Genomic DNA, 20,081 nt, shown 5'->3' on the forward strand with positions numbered 1-20,081 from the left:
AAACAGAGATAAATAAAAAAGATATATATATATACTGAATAAATTCAACCCACACTGTCTTTTAAGCAAATCTCTAAGCAAAAATGTGGATAGGAGAAGAGTCCATGGCCCAATGTTCCATCACAGTGAAGGACATACAAACCAAGGTTTTGAATAAATCTGTGTACCAGGTGTGGCAGTTCCAAAATCCCGAGCATGCATGCAGAATACCAAAAGGCTGAACAGGAACAGCTAGAACATGCAGATTTCAATCTGTGTAAAAATGTGCAATGTGGCACAGACTGAACTATGTCTGCTACTGAGGGATAAGGAGAATGGCTGAGGGGAAGATACAGTATTTGAAGAAAGAAAATCAAATAGACAGGTGGAAAAGCACGGAGGAGGACTCAGGAGCAAAGACTGGAACTGAATATCACACAGTGTCACTACTACGTCACTAAAAAAAAAATGAAAAGACTGAAAGTCTACAGCCACACCAGCAGTTGTTCTTCAGCAGGCAAGAGCAGTGGCAGTTGCTCCTGTTGTCATTAATATTATTATTATTATTATTAAACTGGCCCAGCTTAGATATCAACATATAATCATGCTACAAACCCTTTTGTGTTATAGCAGTGTCTCACAACATTTTCTGATTCCACAACATCGTGACATCTCTGTTTTTGCAGTCCCACACAATATGTGTGAAAGCACATGTGTGCAATTGCACTGACTGATGCACACATTGAGAATCCATCTCTTTCTGTGTGTAGGAGTACAAAGCAACACATTAGCCAAAATGTGGTTCCTCAAGGGCAATAAGACCCCCACACAGTTAAACCTCACGTAGGAGGACATCAAAAAAAATGCTTCCTTCTCCCTCTGGATTCAACTAATAAAACTGTTAGCAACCCTGCTGGTGTGCTACTCATACAGGCAGGGTTACACCACCGAATGCATCATCAGACTCCTGAACACATGAAGAGGCTGACATGAGGAAACAATCCAGAATCACTCATTCAAGTCTATTCACAGTCGGTTGCACTGCAAACCTTGACTGAGGTGAATCTCGGAGGACAGACCAGGTCATCGGGGCTTCTGTGTGTGTGTAGTGTAGTGTGGATATGTTAACCCGCACATATCTAACACAAGCATATGCAAACACTGACAAATAAAATAAGTCAAATATACATGTAGACAATAAAGACAGCCTTCATCACATACCTACATGTTACATTTAAATAAATATAAAATGATTCCAACATGAGCGGAGCAGCAGCTGGGAAGCTGCCTCAGGTACCAAGTGTTAAAAAGAGATAATAATGATATATCACTTTGTAACTCTCCACTGTTGGGATTGATGGCGATGACTAATGGCATCTAATGATGATGACAATGATGAAGAAGGCAGTAGATGATGGGTCATAAAAATGACTGATGAACCGTGCTCAACTTGGACCATTGAGAGCTGATACCACTCTTGCTGTGCTTTATGATAGAGCATGTTGTTGTCTTTGCTGCAATTTGTAGTGAGTAGCAACAACAGCCATATTTCTCATGCAGCAATTAGCATTTCAGAAAAACCCCTGGGGCTGAGAAATAGCCTTAAAGCAGACTAAACATCTTGCCTGGTTTTCATTTCTCCACAACAGAGCTCTGGAGCGGGTCCAACCAAACAATAGCACTTCACTGAGCTGGTACAGGATTTATTTAGTCAGAAACCAGTATTCCAAACAAGGGTAAATGATGTCCATCAGCTACTGCTAAATTAAGTGGCAAAAAAGAAATGAATACTATTATAATAAATGTGATATCTCCCACTGACTGACAGCTGGTCTTAAAAAGGATTGCTGGCATTACAACGAGGAGTATACGACCCATCTATCCATTTGAACACAATAAAGGTCTTATATAATTAGTTTCTTTGCCAAAATAAGATTATAATACCGTGTGAGAAAGAACTGCACATGAGCAGTGGAATTGTTGCTGAGCTAATAGAACATTCAAATCAAAACATGACCACTCTGCAGCCTGTACACTGATGAAAGCTTTTCTTGCCTAGACACATAAGTATTTTGTTGTGTACTGTGTACTGCAATAAATAAGTAAGCAGTAATAAGAATACGAGTCTTTATTTTCTCCCGAGTTGTGGATATGTTACAGTTCCTCATTCTGAAGACTCTTACTGGGATTACTACACCGCAACTGCAACCTAAACTGTCAAATAAAAGCAAATATCCACAACAGTCACACCAATTGCATGACTGTTTAAAATATGAATATAGTGATATGACTGAGCACCTCGGTAAACAACCAACCAGCTATTTATTCCCACATCAAAGTCTAAAGAATTCAGACTAAATGAGACTAGAACTATGACAGTGGCTCATTCAGGGACAGTGAGCCTCGGAGCTAAATTTTGAACAACACGCTCAGAAGTTCAGGACAATGGAGCCTCGGAGCTAAATTTTGAACAACATGCTCAGAAGTTCATGGCATTACCAACATGCAGATGTTTAGTAGGTAGAGTGTTTACCATTTCGACCATCTTAGTTAACTTATTAACATCCTAACATATGCTAATTAACAATAAATACAAAGTACACCTGAGCCTGAAGGAAATGTCATTCAGTCCTGAGAGGGACAGGAATATCTGTAACAAATTTCATGACAATAGATCCCCAGACATTTTACTCAAAAATCACAAATGTGACCCACACAGTGGTGCTAAACGAAAAGTCACGGGCTCACCAAAGTCAGTATGATTCATCCTCTGGGAACCAATACCTGTACTAAATGTTATAGCAATTCACCAAATAGATGACATGTGTCAGTCTGCACCAATGTAGTAAACTGAATGACCACTAACGTTTCCATCCCCGCTCGACTGACTTAAAAAACCCTAAACTCTATGTTTATAAAAAGGATGCAGATGATGTTTCTGCATCCTTCTGATTAAATTTAGTTCCGAAACTGAAGGGAGCACTTTGTGAGCTTTTACTTTTGTAGCACATATGAGAGCAAACTTTCACTTATAAGATGCAGACGTTTACTGCTTCAAGAGAGTTAGATTAATCATCAGCAGGTGCATGTAAACACTAATGTTCCAGTCATCTACAAGCTGTGCCAGCCTCCTACCTTCCTCTGGTATAGTTCCTCTGGTGTCGTTGACCTCAGGCTGACCAGACGGTAGTTCTTGACGACGGTGCGGGGGCGCTTGCGCAGTGGAGCAAAGCGCTCCATCTCCGTCACATAATATAGTCCCTGCTTGATGTAGCCGAAGTAGCGGGCTTTGGCTGAGGACTCGTCATCTGAGTCAGAGTCTCCTCCGTCGTCACCCTCCTCATCCTCACTTGCCCCGTCGCTCAGGTTGCTCTCCAGGCGCCCACGCTTCTGGGCCTGCTTCACCTCACACTGTGGATGTAAAAATATAGCATTATAAATGGGATGGAGTAAACCCAAACAAAAAAAATAAACAGACGAATTAAAAATTGATGCAAAAAACATAAGACAAACTAAACAAGTGTTTTAAACATACATTTACTGCAAACATATGGCTCAGACATAATAAGAAAGCCACAGTTTTGAATTAAAAAACATCTGTCGTGTTGGGTCTAATCATAAAGTGAAGGCTTCAAAACAGAACAGCCATTCCCAGTGATAGAAAGGTAAATCATACTTTGCAATGCAGCAAACCTTACAGTTAGCTGTGCTTAAGCTGATAAACACACTTAATTTCACACCTCTATGCCAGATCAGCAGAGTGACTGAACAACAAACAACAGCAAGGTCAAGCTGATCAATAAAAATTCTAAATCCAAGCTGTCCAAAATTCAGCCTGTCTGGTCCTGTTCTTGAGTTCTGTGATTGCCTCAGTTGAAGAAAAATTACTGCACATGCCCATTTTTCATCTATGCATTGCAGTAAATCTTCATATTTCAGAGAGATGCCCCTTTGGATTTCAGCTCATGAGAGGAAAAAAAAGCTGGCCCCTCTGCTCTGCTCCTAGCAGGGGGTTATGAAACATTTGGCACCTGTAAAACATTAAGCTCCTTGATCAATTTAGAGCTGAGGCAGCTTCCATAGTGCTACAGTGCATGAATGCAATTCATCACAGGCAGGAAATTGCACATGTACAAATCATCTGAAACACACAAGGTCACATTATTCCACATCTGTGCAGATGTGCACACAGTACAAGCCCAAAAATCAAGGGAATTTCAACACACCCTCGGCTGTAGATGCAGCTACAGGCACCCATCCCCCACTCCATGCTAAAGCAGGCTGATGAAACCTTTCCAAAAAGTTGGCAGCTGGCTGGTAAAGAAATTTCTCTCTCTCTCTCTCTCTTCCTCTCATTGCTATCAGATAAAAAATAAAGAAAAGCAAAGGCCTAAAATAAAAAAGAAGTGCGATGTGATAACAAGGTCCTTGTGGGGGGGGAAAATAAAGCTGTGATACTTTCATCATTCATCTCTTTCACCATTGTCATACATTCACATGCCTTAAAGAAATGAGTCTCACAAAATGAAACTGCCTGCATGAACATAAACATGTAGGACTCTGGGTAAACATTCCTCATGGCAGCACAAAAGCTCCATCATGAAGCAGTGCACACATTTATGTCGTCATTGATTTGACTGTGTGTATAGACATTTGACCTCAAATGCACGTTCTGTCAATCCTTAATAACATCTTCATGATACTTGCCCAGTCTGCTCCCTTTTTCTCACCCAGTACATGTGAAACAGACTCCAGCCTGTGTGATGGCTGTTTAGAAAATGAATGAAAGGATGGCAAACAATTGTCCTCTACTTTATAATATCCCTTTTAAAGCCCATAGGTTATTTAGCCACACTCACACACACGCCGCGATCTGGACCTTTACCTCCAAGCTGATGAAGCCTCCATCGTACGCTGTGGTAAGTCGAGGTGAGGGCTCAAACCATTCACAAGATTTGCCCAGGAGGTTGCGGAGCGTCCTGACCGACGAGACTGTGACAGAGCCAGAGCAGCGAGCCAGAATCAACACGTTCTCACTCCACCAGCTCACATCCACCAGCGGGTAGTACTGCTCTTTATCTGGGACACATAAGGAGAAGCATAAGGGCAGTTATACTGATAGGACTGTACGCCAGAGAAGGACAAAAGCCAAATGAGATTTGTGTTAAAATTGTCAGCAGGCGTGCTATTTATAGTCTGACATTTTAGAATCATATAGTCTTAGCCCCACAAACTTTTTTCAATTGGTGTCTTCCTCTAGGAGTTATTTACACATATGGACACATTTATCGCTTGCCAAGCATGAGATGAAGACTTATACACAGATCATTGCTTACACAAGCTGTCACACCTGTCACAGCTGTCAACATAACTGGCCAAAAACTGTCAAAAAAACAAGACTGTAAAAGCTGCACAACCAGGTATACTGTACACACAGACACACAGAGGGAGTTATACAAGTACAGAAATACACACACTCACAAGCATGGACACTAAAGGAGAAAAATACTAGCTTGCCATGGCATATGGTAGATGGTTGTCTGCCTAAATAACTGTATAATTCAGTGAATAGGACATGTCAGAGATCAATAAATTGCATCCAGCGTGCACTGCTGTGTCAGCAACAAGGTCAGCTTTCTTTAGTCCTTCAGGCCAAATACCTTTTATCTTCTTCCTTCTCTCCAGCGATGTCTTCCACTCTGGGTTGATCTCCTCAAATCCTGGCTGCAGGGAGGACCGAAGAATGGAGGGATCAAAAAAGAAGGGAGGAAAATAGAAAGAGAGGGAACGAGAGAGTGGGGGGGATTAATCTGCTAAAGGTATTTACACTTTCAGCATGCACACACGAAGCTCTGCCAGCTCAGATGTGCCATGAAGCAGAACATATACACACGCCGCATAAATCAGCAAAACATACCATAAAAATTTAAATTCTCTCTAAGCCACCTCACTTACTGTCTAATGGCGATACACACACACACACTCAGAGAGATATTACATTAAAACAGCCAGTCAAGCATCTAATGTACAAAACATTAGCGGGACACAAAAATGTAACGGACATAGATTTATTCTGAACAAACTAAGTCATGTGCACAGACACACAAGCAGCTTAGAGGTGCACCTGTTGGTCTTGGCTCCATGTGGTCCTCTGTTTGAGGGAGGGGACGTCCCAGAGAGACAGACGACCAGAGAAGTGAATCACAGCCAGGAGGGTGCCATTAGGACTCAGACTCATGCGGAATACACCATCCTAAACAACACAAAAGCAGACACATATAAATATTTAGATTTAAAAAAAATGCTCTCTGGTTTATTCTGGTTAATCTTTTAACTGGCAATGAGGCAAACAGAAAGAAGAGGGCTGTGCCACCTTTTCATCTCCTTGTCTTGACAAGAACCTGAAGCTGGGGATCCTGATGAAACCTCTCTTGTGATTCTAACAGGCGAGGCAGTAGAATGTGTGTTAGATATTGCTTGAAAAATATTCCATGAATGTGCATAAGTGTGTGGTCTCCTCACCGCACTGACATCATCCTCATAGCTGGTGACCTGTTTGTAGTGTGGCGAGCCAGACAGAGCCCTCCAGGCTGTGATGCCACAGCAAGAGGCCTTGGATGTACTGTCATAAGCTGACTCGCAGCCTCCCACCAGCAGCAACCTGAAAACAAGCGCACGCACAAATACTGTATATACCACCTCTACGATTATGCCCCAGCAGATCCATTTAGCACTACATGACAAGCACAGAAAATTAAGGTGGTTACTGAGGTCGCCCTGGAGTCACAATGAGTGTTCATGCCACTGAAGCATCATTTAACAAAGTAGATTAAAAAGTTATTTATCAGAGGAAACAGTCTAGATGGAATCAGTGAGTGCTACTAATACATAAGCAATGCCATGGTGACCACAATGATGTGTAGGTCTCTCCTTGCGGTGAAAAAGAATAGATGCGACAATGGTCTGCAACTCAGCAGCAAGGTGAAGATGAAGCAATGCTGTTGCAGGACTATACTGCCCCCTAGTGTGGAGAAATTAGACATTTAGTAAAAGCTGAGTGAGTTTGTAAAAGCAATTTGTGTGGTCGACACAGAAACCCATGTCTGTTATAAGCAATGCTTTCTGCATGCTATACCTTTGTCTGTAGGCCTGGTAATGGTAAAAACAGTAAGGTTACAGGGTATGAACCACACATCAATCACCAGAACCTTTGAATGCTAGGTGATGGAAAAAGGCCATGGACATTCTGGACAAGCTGTAGCTTAGTCCTGGCAGTCCAGCCTTAAAGTGGTCACTTCTCTTATGCCTCATGGCCTCAATGCCTGTGCGGGAAGCCCTTTTTTTTTTTTTTTTTTTTTTAAATCATTATCATATAATTACCATAACCCGTCTGCAAATTCATGTTTTCATGGTAAACTAAGGTTTTAGTTAAAGTGCACTGTAATGCAGTAAACCCAAACTTAGTTCTTACATAGATGCTGGATGAAAGACTGTTCTAATATAAAAAGGTTTTCACTGTGGCAACCACAAGGGAAAAATAAAAGCGTGTCAAATGAATGCTACAGGCATTAATTGTACTGCCACTGATAGATTAAACTCTAAATGTTGGCAAAAATGTTCATTTTTCAAAATATTCATTATTCCAACTATATTCTACAAGCACCTCGGGCTGACAGGGTGCTGGCAACAACTTACTTACCGGTGGCTTGGGTGGTAAATAGCTGTGGTGATGCCGTGGGAGTAGTGGGAGGAGAAACTGAAGCTGTGGTTCTCTTGGAAGTTCTGATTGGTTCCCACACTACGGGGGTGGGGAAGGGGGGGTACAAGACAAGTGACAAGTCACTTATAATTGAACTCTGGCAGATAAACAATCAAAACATGAACACTTGTGTTGAAAATGTTAATGGTGCAACAAAGCTGTTTCAGGGAAGATGACAGGGCAATTTCAATCCCAGCTGCAATTACAATGAGACATGGCAAGATATATAATATAATTTAAGTGGGCAATCTAAATTAGATAGGTCCTAGGGGAGATGGCATGCAAATTGTGTTGGGATATTTCACTGGGGAAATGCTTCCTTGTGACCTAAGCTGTATAAAAAGAAGGAGCAACTGAGGTAAACAAAAGGAGGAGACAAAAAAACACAGCACAACAGAAAAAGCTTAGAGATTTAAAATATTTCTCACAGATCAACTTCCTCCAGGCATTTTAGGTGTTTATTTAATAGTAAAGCAACTGTGTGCATGTGAACATACAGACGAGAGAAATTGTGGCACACAGCAAGTGAGAGAGAGAGATGACTTACAGTCAAGGCTCAGCTATAATTCTGAACATCTAATTCAAAGTGTTTGAGCATTAGAATGCTGCACTCATATGAAGAAGGAGCATAAGCTCCATACTGAAAATTAACACTTAGAAACAAGCCAGCGCTTTGACAGTAAATCCAGTGCAAATGTCTCCCACATCTTAATTACCTCCTCGCACACACATATGCACTCCAACCCAGTTAAAACCATTCATCTGCCTGTGATAGAAAAAAATTTATAAATTAGAATTTGCCTCCCTTCTCAATAAACACCCTGATGCATGCAGAATTGAAGTGAAGTCGTAAGGTGCAGGATGTCATCCACTCGGGATTCAGCACATTTGCACAATCTCATCCTGCGTCTTGGAGTGTCAGCACACACCTAGGCTCGGTGTGACTGCATCAATCATACAAAATAAAATGTGAAATCTCTAAACCAATACCATATTAAATAATGCTAGATTTAAAAAGGAATCACAGGCATGCACACACAAAATAGCTTAAATACTGAGACAGTTGAAACTGTCAAATAAAACTGTCAAAGTGGCAAATAAAAATATGTTGAAAAAGCAGCATTGCCTAAAGAAAACGTGCATGTCTACTTATGCTAAAAAGTTGCAGGTTCAGACAATTTAAGTTGCCTAAAATCTCTTAAGATTGTAACTATTTGCATCTTAGATGTCGAATGGGAGTAGAAGTTTAAGTTGGAACGCTTAAGCAGAAAGTGTCAGTTAAGGCTGAAGCACCGAAAGATTTTGAAGGGTTTTTTTTGTGTAAGAGCCAAAAGCAGGAGAAATCAGTTGAAGTGCACTGGTGCCAAGCTTTTTTGTGGAAACATGATAGATGAAAGCACTTAGCTGAATTATAAAGAACTACAGCATCTGATATCAGCTGAAAGTGAAGTGCCAGAGACACCATAACTTTAAACAGCTGAAGTGTCTGCTCGTATGTAAGAAATAACTGCAGTTGAAATGGCCATTGTTGAGTTGTCAGTTATAGTGATGAATTGAGCTGGTAGTGTTGCTTGAAGCAGAAGTCCTGAAAGAAATGAGTTCCAGTGTATGAACTGAAAGATGATCTCAGCAGCAGGGTGAGTACTAAAAACAGTTGGAGAAAACTGTCTTAAAAGTTGTGTATGTAAGAAGAGCTGAAGGGTTTTTGTTTTTGTTCAAGGGACCAGAGACGTGGAAGTAAGTTTTCAAATTATAAGTAGGAGTTGAAATGGAAGTAGAAGACAAAGAGGTGAAAGCAGTTCACATAAATGTGTGAAAGCAGCTGAGTTGCCATTTAAAAAAAACTCAACGATGAAAACAGCTGAAGAGCAACACACGAATGCAGTTGGAAGTGTCAGCCGACATTTAAATTGTAAGCTTACTTTTTTAAAATTTCATTTGAGATGAAAGCACTGAAGACAGTTAACATGTGTGCAATGTGTGTAGATGAACCACAAGACCTGAAAGGACCTGAAAGAGGGTGCACTGTCCTATAAAGCTTAGAATATACATGCATTTTAATCCAAAGACAAAAAAGCTGATCAAAATGGCTCTGGGTATCTAAGTGAGTTGCCTACCTAGAAAAAAAAATCTTGTGATAGTATTAAACAATTATTTTGAGTGTTTTAATCTGATATAATGCTGGAAGTGAGAACCACTCTAGGTCGTGTATTCTAGTTAAGACACTAATAAGACGGTACACTCTTATTTCTAGGTGTATTAGTGGAACAGTTTCATCTCTCACCTGACTAGATAGCTCTTAAGCGAGCCGCCGTATGTGATGACAAGCAGTTCAGCTGACCACTGAGCGCTGGCTGTGTACTCCAGGAAGATCAGACCCGCCACTGCACAACTGAAATCCCCAGGAAAACTCACAACCTGGATGAAGAGGAAGTGATAACAAAGAAAAGTAAGCTGCAGTGTCAAAGTGGGGACTGATGAAAATGGTAGAGGAAATCAAAAACATGGATAATTATGCATGTGTCTCTTTCATTTGGCTTTTTTATAATCTTCCACAGAAATAAGAGGAAGTCAACAGTTTGGGCACTTTACAGTGGCAAACAAGAGGAACAGTACAGCAGAGTAGGGGGTGCAGGTGTAAGTGTGCAGACACACACTACAGATGCATAACAAAGGCGAGGTGCACTAAAGGAACGTGGATAACAGACTTCGAAAGATGAGTGAGGTTGGAGTGGATAGAAGAATGAAAAGAATAATGGATGGAAATGAAGGAATGACAATATGTGCCACACAGGGGGCATTAAAGTGGGAGGGAATGACAGGTGGATTTGGAAATGGCAGTTTAAGGAAAGATACTGAGCATCAGTTATGCAAGGATGAAAGAAATGCTGAGGGGAAAGAAGGAAGGGAGGACCAGGGGAAGACAGAGAGCAGCAGGCATGTGAAAAATTAAAGAGAGGAGAAAAGAGTAATGGGACACCATGAACAAAGAGGAGAAAAGAAAAAGCAACAGACAGTGAATTACAAAGCAAGCGAGAGAGAGCACAGGGAGTGCCTAACAAGGAGATGTTTTCTTTAAAAGTGACAGGCAACTCAAAGTGCCCAGTATAAATGTGCAGCACTGAAACTGGAGAGCATGGCCCAAATTACTTTCTCTGGGTGTCTGAATCCTCAATAACTGTGTCACTAAAATGTTACAAACACAGTCAAATCTGCTGCCCCATAGTACCACTTCTGTGAGACAGCAAAATAATGGAGACTGTACTGAAGAGAAGCCAAAGAGATACACAAATATAGCTTGGAGGGGGAAAGGGGCTGCTTGATGACGTCAAAGCCCAGGGACTGGCGTGATTACCGGCGGGATGACAAAGAGTTCGCTGCCTATGAGGTCAAACAGGCGCACGGTGCCAGTGCTGTCGGCGTAGGCCAGCAGGGTGCAGTCATGGCTCCATGCCACCCTTCGCCACTGGGGGTTTGGGTCTTTTGGCACTGTAACAGATGAAAAAAGACAACTTGAAAGCTCATACAAACAGTGAGATTGACAAGAAATTCAATGGAAAAACTATGAATAATCCCTGTTGCTTGATGACCTGCTGATGAGGAACACAGATGAGAGAGTGTTAGGTATTTTTAGTCAGATAGATATTGGATAGATACTTTATGTATTAGAAATGTTTAGTGGAGATAGGATGTCTAGTTAGACTGTTAAATGCTTAGTCATGCTTATGAGTTTCTACAGGGTACATCTGGTCAAGGATAACTAGAGAGAAGAGTTGATGACTGTCAGCAGACAGGATGTTTAATATTATTATTATGATGTGTATAACTGTAGCCTTAGCCATAATATGTTCTTATGTTTAAGTCACAACATGTACTAGAGGTCATGAGAATGTTTTTAGTTACACACCACTTAATCAACAGACACACACACATTGATTTGCTTCATGTTTTGACTCCTGCTATGACCAGCTGCAAAGCTGGCAACAGAGACATCTCGGTTGACGTTTCTGTGTAGTATGGGGCTAGCCCAACCGAGGTGCTATAATGTATAGGCCTGGTGGGTTCAGGGTCTTTCATCTTACATCTGCCTGCGTGCAGTTTGGAGGTGGAAGATACCTGAGCGTGTAATGTTAATTTTACCTGTGATCCTTTGAATAAATCAGCACTGTATTGAAGTTACTTGGACTGCCTCGTCTCTCAGAGTTAGCAATGGTAACAAGAACCACAGTCCTTCAGAGAGGAAGGGTAAAGCTAATGCCATACATCAACACAGTATGTCTAAGGACCTATTGTATCTAATTTCTCTATGAAGGATAGCTAGATTAATACATCTCAATAACAGTCTCTCAGAACGACGCAGATACACTTTCATGTGATGAGCATGGGGGAGAAGGGTGTAGTGAGTAAAAGAGAGGCAGAGAGAAAAGGGTGAGGAGAACTGAGATCATAAATCCAGTTTTTATTGAACTATAGGCAAGTGTTTCACCGATCTGCTAGCTCAGCAGCACTGTGAGTGTAACCATGTCACTGTGACAAAGCACACTCCTGCCTCCTGGCACTGTCATATTTCCCTCTAATAGAAGAGTTGGGGCAGTCTGGCAGGCCTCTGATCCCAAATCAGCTTTGAATCCCTGATTATCATATGGCCTATTAAATCTTATTAGGGTAAAGGGATAGGACTTCATCTGTATAAACAGGTGCACAATCTCAATGTGTAAGCTGAGTAGAATGTTTAAGTATAAAAAGACCTAGATATAATTTATTACTGGCTGAGATTGTTGCATTTGGAGAACAGCGTGAGACTATGCCACCACCGGTGCCGTGTCTGCTAAGCAATAAAGTTATGAAAAGGGAGTTATGCTTTTGTTGATATCACATAACAGCACTATTGGTGTTTATTATATTGAATTTGTTGGCTGAGGAATGCTGCTGCAAACCCTGGTGGGCAATACTGCAAACGAATGGAGGCGTTGGATATTGTATGACTAGAATTTTAAATGAAGAACAAAGGGGAGACGTGGGAGGCGAGACAGACAAAGGGGGCGAGAGAACAAGAGAAAGGCAGGCGCTGAAAGAGAGAGCGAGAAATGACTCCGGCACCCACTGAGAGAAATAATAGCTCCCCAAACTTTAAGGCCTAAGTATCAGAGAGCACCTCAGGAAGTAGGTGATTTAACACACCTTTGAGACTCTGGGCTGAGGAGGAGCAGATAAGAACACGGAGCCATTATGAGCGCTATAGGTACCAAGTGTGTCCTCTGTTCTCTTCTTGTTATGGGGGCTCTTTTGCTTCCTGTTTCAATCTTTTTTTCTATTTTACTCTCATACAGCCTTTCTTGCTATCTCGCCTCCCATTATGAATTGTATACAATATGTTGTTCTGTAGCTGAGAGGGCTCCATTTCCACATAGATGGCTTTTTGGGGGAGCTAGAAAATTAAATGCTAGTGTCCTGTTTTTTTTTTGTTTTTTTTCCTGGGGATGGTGGGGGCAGAAGTTGACCCAATAGAAGCTTTCTATCTGAAGCCTCGCAGATACATTTATCAGAGCTCAACACTTATGAATTATGTACAGGGGGTGGGAGACAACTCCACTGTAACAGGAGCAGATGGGGAGGGAGGGGGGAACTAGAAAGAGAGGGAGAGTGATACAGACACCACTAGGCACACACTGGGATGCATACACACAAGTGTATGCAGGGGCATAAAAAGGGTAATGCGCACACACACACACACACGGTCTTCCATTAAAAGCAAATGCCATTAAAGGCAGGATCACAGCTAAATCCATTAGGAGAAATCTCCGTGAAATGAAATGAAGTAAAAGTAAAATGAAAAGAAGAGATGAAATAGAATGAAAAAAGGAGAGAGGCTGGGGTTTACATAGGCCCAGGGGCTACTGTTATCCACACTATAAACCATTAGAACAACAATCCACAATGGCAGCTACCCAGAGCCGAACAAATATAGTTTGAGAGAACGAGAAAGAGAGAGAGAAGGGGCGGGAAAATGACAAAAATGACAAAAAAATAAATAAAAGGAAAGAAAGGCGGGCAAAGACTGGGGATAGAATATACTGACAAACCACACGAGTTTCATTACAGAGCTTACACCGTGTTCTTGCTCTGTTTTTGTGATGTGTTTTGGGCATTGTGTGTGTGTGTGTGCGTGAGCAAGTATATGTGCAATTCATAGGAACACACTTGCATTTTTTGAGAAAAGTTATTTATTATGACTTTTTGTGTTAACTTCCTCACATGACTTCTTTCTGACTGTTCAGTCAATCCTGTATTGTAACTATTGCTTTCAGCTCATTTGCATATTATCAGATGTTAGACCTGTGGAGGGAGACTGTACCGTATCATTAGCGGCGCCGTCTGACACAGTGTCTTCTTGTCATGATTACATACTGTGTGTCCAGTGTTCTCTCCTGTTAGATATGGTTTGGTCTCCACCAACTCCTGGGGAGAATATCTGGCTCTTTAGCTTCCTACAGGTTGCCAACTTTGGCTTTCTATTGTTTCATGTTAGGCAGATAATGTACTATGATTTTATCAGAACGTTTTGCAGAAAACAGCTGCCTGCTGCTGTTACAGTCTGCAAACTAAGACAGTGTGCTGAAAGATGTTCTGCTCTGCAGAACTGAGGGGAGCTGCGGAGTTGGATAATAATTCACTAAGGATTAATTACCACGAACAACCACTTTTACATTACACATGACAATTTGTTCCACTCCGGCTTTCAGTTAAAAAAAAAAGACTGCATCAATAAGAAGCATGCAAATGTATTTAACTATCATGTTTAAAACTTCTGAACTTCGAGAAAGTTTGGGATTTTCCATGTCTAGATAAAACACAGAAGGCAAGTTTAATAGCTAATCCAACAAGCAAGGCCATTTATTTCTATCAGCCGGTCTGAGAGAGCGTTTAATGAGTGGGTGATTATCTGTGTTGCCATTCAAAATCTCTCACACATTCCTATTAGCCGCTGTGGTCGATAGGTCTGTTTGAAACAAATTTAAAGTAGTTGTGTAGAAACACAGGCATGCACACACAGACCCTCTCTCTCACACACACACACACACACATAACTACAGATCATGTAAATTGAGAGAGGTTACCGGTCAAATGTGGGCTGCACTTTTGAGAGTTGCAACTACTGAGATGACAGGACAAGGAACTCTGTGTCTTTTTTTCCCTACTCACTATATAAACTCTCACTACTGTAGTTAATTCTGTAGTGATGAGTTCTCATCATAGTATGTCAGCACTCGCAGGTACAGGAGACAGCATTTGTTTTTTTTTTTACAAATGTAACACTCACCATTTAAACACTAAAAATAAAATGGTGGGCAGCAATTAAAGCGCACTACAGAGTAAATAAGGGGTGATTTGAGCCACGGTCTTCATCTCTTTCTCTTCTATGGTCAGACCAAAGACAGCCCTCCACATCTGGCTGAAGAATGGTATTGCATTGTAATCTACTTAGGATTCTGCAACACTTATGTGAAGTTGTATTTGTAATTTGAAAGTAAGTTTAAAAATATATACAACATCTGTAAAGACTTTTATCTGGATTTTATTATATACTGTAGATAATATATGTTTTTGCCAGTATTTGCAATATTGTATTAAATACTGATAATGGAAACACGCAAATTAGTGACAAATCATTTATTCAGGATTCTCCTATAATGTGTGTCCCCCGCCTGTATATTTCTATGCAATAATGTTCAACTAGCCCAAATTGTCCTGGTTTGTATTCTATTTATACACAATCTGTCAAAATCTGTTCGGTGAGGCGAGTTGTGGGGATTTACTGTGAAGCACAGTATGCGATTGATAAAACAAGTGGAGAGGGTCTTACCCTGGCACTTCCCAATGACTGATCCAAAGTCATCTCTCACAGACCTGAGAAACAAACACACACACACACAGAATTAAGTGGAAAAAGTAGTGGCCCTGAAAAGCATGACAAGGATACACATACACACACCTCACCTGATACGATGTGGCATAAGGTGGGTTGTAACAACTACTGATTGCCTGCCAACTAAAGTAGCTCAATGGATCATGCAGACAGGCGCTTGAGAGTAGGCAGTGTTTAGACAGACTTTTAACAGAGCTCAGTGAATGAGTCCTTGAGCTGACATAACACCCACTCACACCAACTAAGGCTATAAAACACTATATGATTAAACAACAGTAGTGTGAAGCAAGGACACAGGAGAAGCCCGCAATATCAAGCTGAGGCATCAGTGGAGAGACTTGACTGCTCTGGATTACAATGGGTCAAACACAACACAATTCTGGGCGAAGCCATCAACTGCTTTAACATATTGATGTGTGCATGAAAATGACTTCCAATTACACAAAACGTAAAGTGTCTAGAAGGGCCAAGGCCCAACAATAGTTGAAAATGTTTTGTGTTCGCCTCTGGAGATCAAGACATATCTGTATACCTGGTTCATTACTATTGATTTTCATTTCAATTTTGCTCGCTTTAAAACATTACACTGTGTCAATAGAGCACATTGCTGAGTGAGTACATTTTCCCTGTGTAAGGGGAAATTGGATTTGTGTCTGAAAATAATTACATCCACTCAAATTGAGCACAAACATAGTCAGGGATGCTTTGGTCTCTTTCTCTCACACCGTCACATTTAGAGAAAACATTTGGAGGCCAGAGGTTTGTTTTTTTTTCCTCAAAACGTTAGTGTTAATTTTCTTTTGCCTGAAGTACCAAATCAGTGCCACAAAAGGGAGCCTGTGCTAAATTGGCTCAAAATTTTACTCTGACTGATTCAGTTCTTACTGGCTGTATTGAAACATCTTCATTCTTTATAATATAAGCTGAGACCACAGCTCTTTCTTTTAGGCAGATGGGATAAATCACCCCATTAATTAAAATGCTCTCAATCACTCACAAACAGAGTGCCTCAAACAGCGGGAGTGCAGTAATTACCTAATCTCCACACACTGGTCCTGAACCACTGCCAAGAGTTTGCCATTACTGTGGAGAAAAACAAGAGAGTGCTCAGGAATTAAGAGAAAAAAAAGAAATAAGAGAGAGTACAAAGAGAGCAGAAGGTGAGAGGAACAAATAGGGGGGATAATTAACCATGTCATTATGAATAATATAAATCAGAGTGGGAGATGCTGATTAAGGAAGATGACACAGTGGCAATGAACAAAACAGTTTTTGTGTGTAGGGAGAGTGTGTGTAGCCGAGCAGTTGGACTGGAATAAAGAGAACAATAATTCGGAGCATTAAACAGAGCAAAGATAGTTTCAGAGGGAATGAAATGAGAAAGAAAGATTTAAGAGCAGACAGAAGTAAAATGGAAGGATCAAGCACATCAAACTAATGGACAGCTGCAGCATCAATTGACCACACTTAACACTGTCTTACATGGTTGAATCAATAGTCAATTAAAAACGGCCTTTTCACTTGATTTGTCTGTTGTAATGAATATATTTAAAGGATTTGTTGAGGGGATCTGCAAAAGGAGGGAAAACCTGAAGAGGGGAAGGTTCAGCGCATGTCAACAGCAAAGTAGCACATATTCAGGTATTGATCACAAAAAGAGTGTGTGTGTCTGTGTGTATGTTTGTGTGTGTGTGTGTGTGTAAGTTTGCACCTTGCAAGCACCAGCTGCCAGTTGATTTGTTTGTTTGCCAGGCGGACAAGACCAGGGGGCAGAGATGAGGTGGACGGGCTGAGGTTCAGAGAGTACCACAAAAAAATAAATAAATTTGAAATGTAACATATTTAAAATGGTTGATGTCTCTTAAACAGGAGCCAGGTTTACAAGGTTTCTTACCTGGTAGTCCTCTTAAACCACACTAAAAGTTTCTAGCAAAGAGCTTCCTCAACAAAACATCATCAAATAAAATTTTAAATGTACTTAATTTAATAACAAGTCAGTTTAGCTACAGCACATTTACAATGTCCGCCTGAGTATGCTAATAACATTGTGGGCAATCTCACAGTAGTTATGGGTTTTATTCTACTGTAATTTAATTTGGGGAAATGTTAAAAAAAATTCTCCCTTTGTTTTTCTCCACTCCTTTACAGTTAATATTCGAGTTCAGCGGATACCAGTGAAGTAGCCAAGATGTCTGTTTTGGACACAAATTGACATTATCGTTACAACAAAACTACCAGAAACGCCTGCTATCCCCCTTGCACAAATGAAAATATCACAGCATATGGAAGCCCGCCTGCCTGCTCCATTACGTCAAATAAAACTCAGGGATCTTTATCATCCACTAAAAGAGAAGGAGAGCTGAAAAACAAGCAAGGCTAGAGGAGCTCTTAAATACTTAATGAGGTTATTGATGGTGCTAGCTAACCACCTGCTGAGCGGATAAGTAGGCCTTGATGCTAGAGAGCATTACAGAATCCACTGCAGGCCACATCCAGCCATCTGTTCACACAGTCCATCAGATACTGTGCAGCAGGAACAGGGTGAACACAGAATCTATTTTCAGATTCAGATTGATTTTATAAAAGCCTCAACAATATACATTTTGAAAAGAGGACTGTTTCTGTGAGACTTGGGGGGATATGTGCTAGCCATACACAGTATTAAAAAGCCAGTTATGTTTAAATGTTGATTTCATCAAATGTGTATATTAAGCCACACACTACTGTTTAAAAAGATCAAACTAATAACAATCACTTTGTAACACCGCTTTTTAATGCATGTTAGCCCAATTACATCAGCTAAAGAATGGCACGCCATGTGAAAATTTGAAGAGATGAGCCTACCTGTACCACAAGTAGTGCAGGATTAAGCGGAATGGACCTGTAAGAAATCCATCAGTTAGTAATTAAAGTAAATGTATGATAATATCTTAAAGAATTAGCATAAGAGCATTATTAATGAAGCGGGTGGGAGAATTAGTGTCTTGCTCAAGGACACAGAGGACCTGCAAATCAGTCTCTTTACCCAGATTCATGCAAAAGTAGTCTAACACTGTAGCACCACTTAATACCAATAACAGTTCATCGGTGTTTCGGGCAACTTCCTATTTAAGGGTGGAAAAATATCTCTTTTCTTCAATAAATAAATGGACTGCTATAATAGTCATGCTTACAGTGACAGGGAAAACCTCCATATCTGGTGGAGCAATACAGGTTTTCTTTTTATGCATGCTGAGCTGTCTATGAGTTCTTTCTTCAATACAGATTGGGGTATGTTACCTATCCTACAACACACACACATAATAAAACCCTAACTTCAGTCAGGAGTCTGCCACTGCCAGTCCTGCACAGACCTTTCCTTCAAGGCATAGTCCTAATAGCCACGGTTGTCTTGTGCTTTTGCTGTGAAATAAATATCCACAGAAAAACACCTATACAGAACAGCTTACTTCCCAGCAACTGGCAATGTTGCTTACTACCAACTCTTCCCTTTTTGCTAGTGAAATGATGAAGTGTTGCATAAGTTGACGGCTGAATTTAAGAGTGATCACAAACTATTTGGAAAAGGTTATTGCCATGGTCAGGTGCTGAACACACCTTCTGTGGAGTAAAATGCCCATTTTCAGGACGGTATAGTATCACAACTTCTTTTCTCCAAAAAGTAGCACTTACCTGTCACCGCCCTTGCAATAAGTGAACTGCTGTGCTCCTTGCTGCCTCTCAACTGTAAATGATAGAAAGTCATAGGTGAGGGTATCACTCATCTAACGTTATGTTCTCAAAAAAGGTTGTGTGCATTTAATCAGTTCTTAATAACTGAAAACGAATATCAAATTAAAGTATCTAATGTCACCCTGTGCAAGAGGACTTACAGTAATGTGTAATTAGTAAGGCCAGCTACCGTAAATAGGGCGAATAGTTTTCTAAATGAAAACAACTAGTTTATTTCTGCGGACAATTGTGCAAGATAAAAGCAACACCACGCTGCAACGTGATATGACAATGCAAATTCAGATGTTTAGTAAAATAACAGTAGCGATGTTTGTGCTGCGTGGCATTGCGTGGATGATCCCATGAAAGTGAGGAGTTGACTTTGGTTCGCCATTTTTTTCAAATAAATGTTAGACACAAGACCCACTCCGTGGATTTTAAATGAACAGAAGTGGAAGTCTGACTAACCTGAGTGTCCGTCTCTGGCGGCCATTCAGTAATAACCAGTAAATCGTATAAAATGTTTTCATCTTCACTTTCAATCAAGCTTTCTTCAGCCATGTTTACTTGAACCAGCTGTCAAAAGTCTACGGCGTCTTCCACGGGACAAAATATTGAGTTTGTAAAGTAATGCGAAACTCTCAGAAAATGCCGTTTTATGACTCGAAAGGCATATTATAACACAATTATCACATCTAAATGTGT

At 40.7% G+C, this 20,081-nt stretch overlaps 1 protein-coding gene across 1 annotated transcript in view; it reads right to left on the reverse strand.

Moving 5' to 3' along the window:
• The window catches only part of nbas (NBAS subunit of NRZ tethering complex), a 143,625-nt gene extending 123,563 nt beyond the window's left edge, over positions 1 to 20,062 (reverse strand). Inside the window, exons 1-15 of the mRNA XM_020623650.1 lie at positions 19,845 to 20,062; positions 19,338 to 19,389; positions 18,510 to 18,546; positions 17,377 to 17,454; positions 16,701 to 16,748; positions 15,603 to 15,646; positions 11,094 to 11,227; positions 10,023 to 10,156; positions 7,679 to 7,777; positions 6,502 to 6,640; positions 6,353 to 6,418; positions 6,104 to 6,232; positions 5,640 to 5,703; positions 4,865 to 5,058; positions 3,115 to 3,390 (exon numbers count right to left, since the gene is read on the reverse strand). Coding sequence (XP_020479306.1) covers positions 3,115 to 3,390; positions 4,865 to 5,058; positions 5,640 to 5,703; positions 6,104 to 6,232; positions 6,353 to 6,418; positions 6,502 to 6,640; positions 7,679 to 7,777; positions 10,023 to 10,156; positions 11,094 to 11,227; positions 15,603 to 15,646; positions 16,701 to 16,748; positions 17,377 to 17,454; positions 18,510 to 18,546; positions 19,338 to 19,389; positions 19,845 to 19,937 — 1,587 coding nt within the window. The 5' untranslated portion in view covers positions 19,938 to 20,062. The remainder of the gene's footprint in view (positions 1 to 3,114; positions 3,391 to 4,864; positions 5,059 to 5,639; positions 5,704 to 6,103; positions 6,233 to 6,352; positions 6,419 to 6,501; positions 6,641 to 7,678; positions 7,778 to 10,022; positions 10,157 to 11,093; positions 11,228 to 15,602; positions 15,647 to 16,700; positions 16,749 to 17,376; positions 17,455 to 18,509; positions 18,547 to 19,337; positions 19,390 to 19,844) is intronic.
• Between the last annotated feature and the right edge of the window lie 19 nt (positions 20,063 to 20,081).

The sequence above is a fragment of the Monopterus albus genome, unplaced genomic scaffold (genome assembly GCF_001952655.1).
Source record: "Monopterus albus unplaced genomic scaffold, M_albus_1.0 scaffold307.1, whole genome shotgun sequence".
NCBI lineage: Eukaryota > Metazoa > Chordata > Actinopteri > Synbranchiformes > Synbranchidae > Monopterus > Monopterus albus.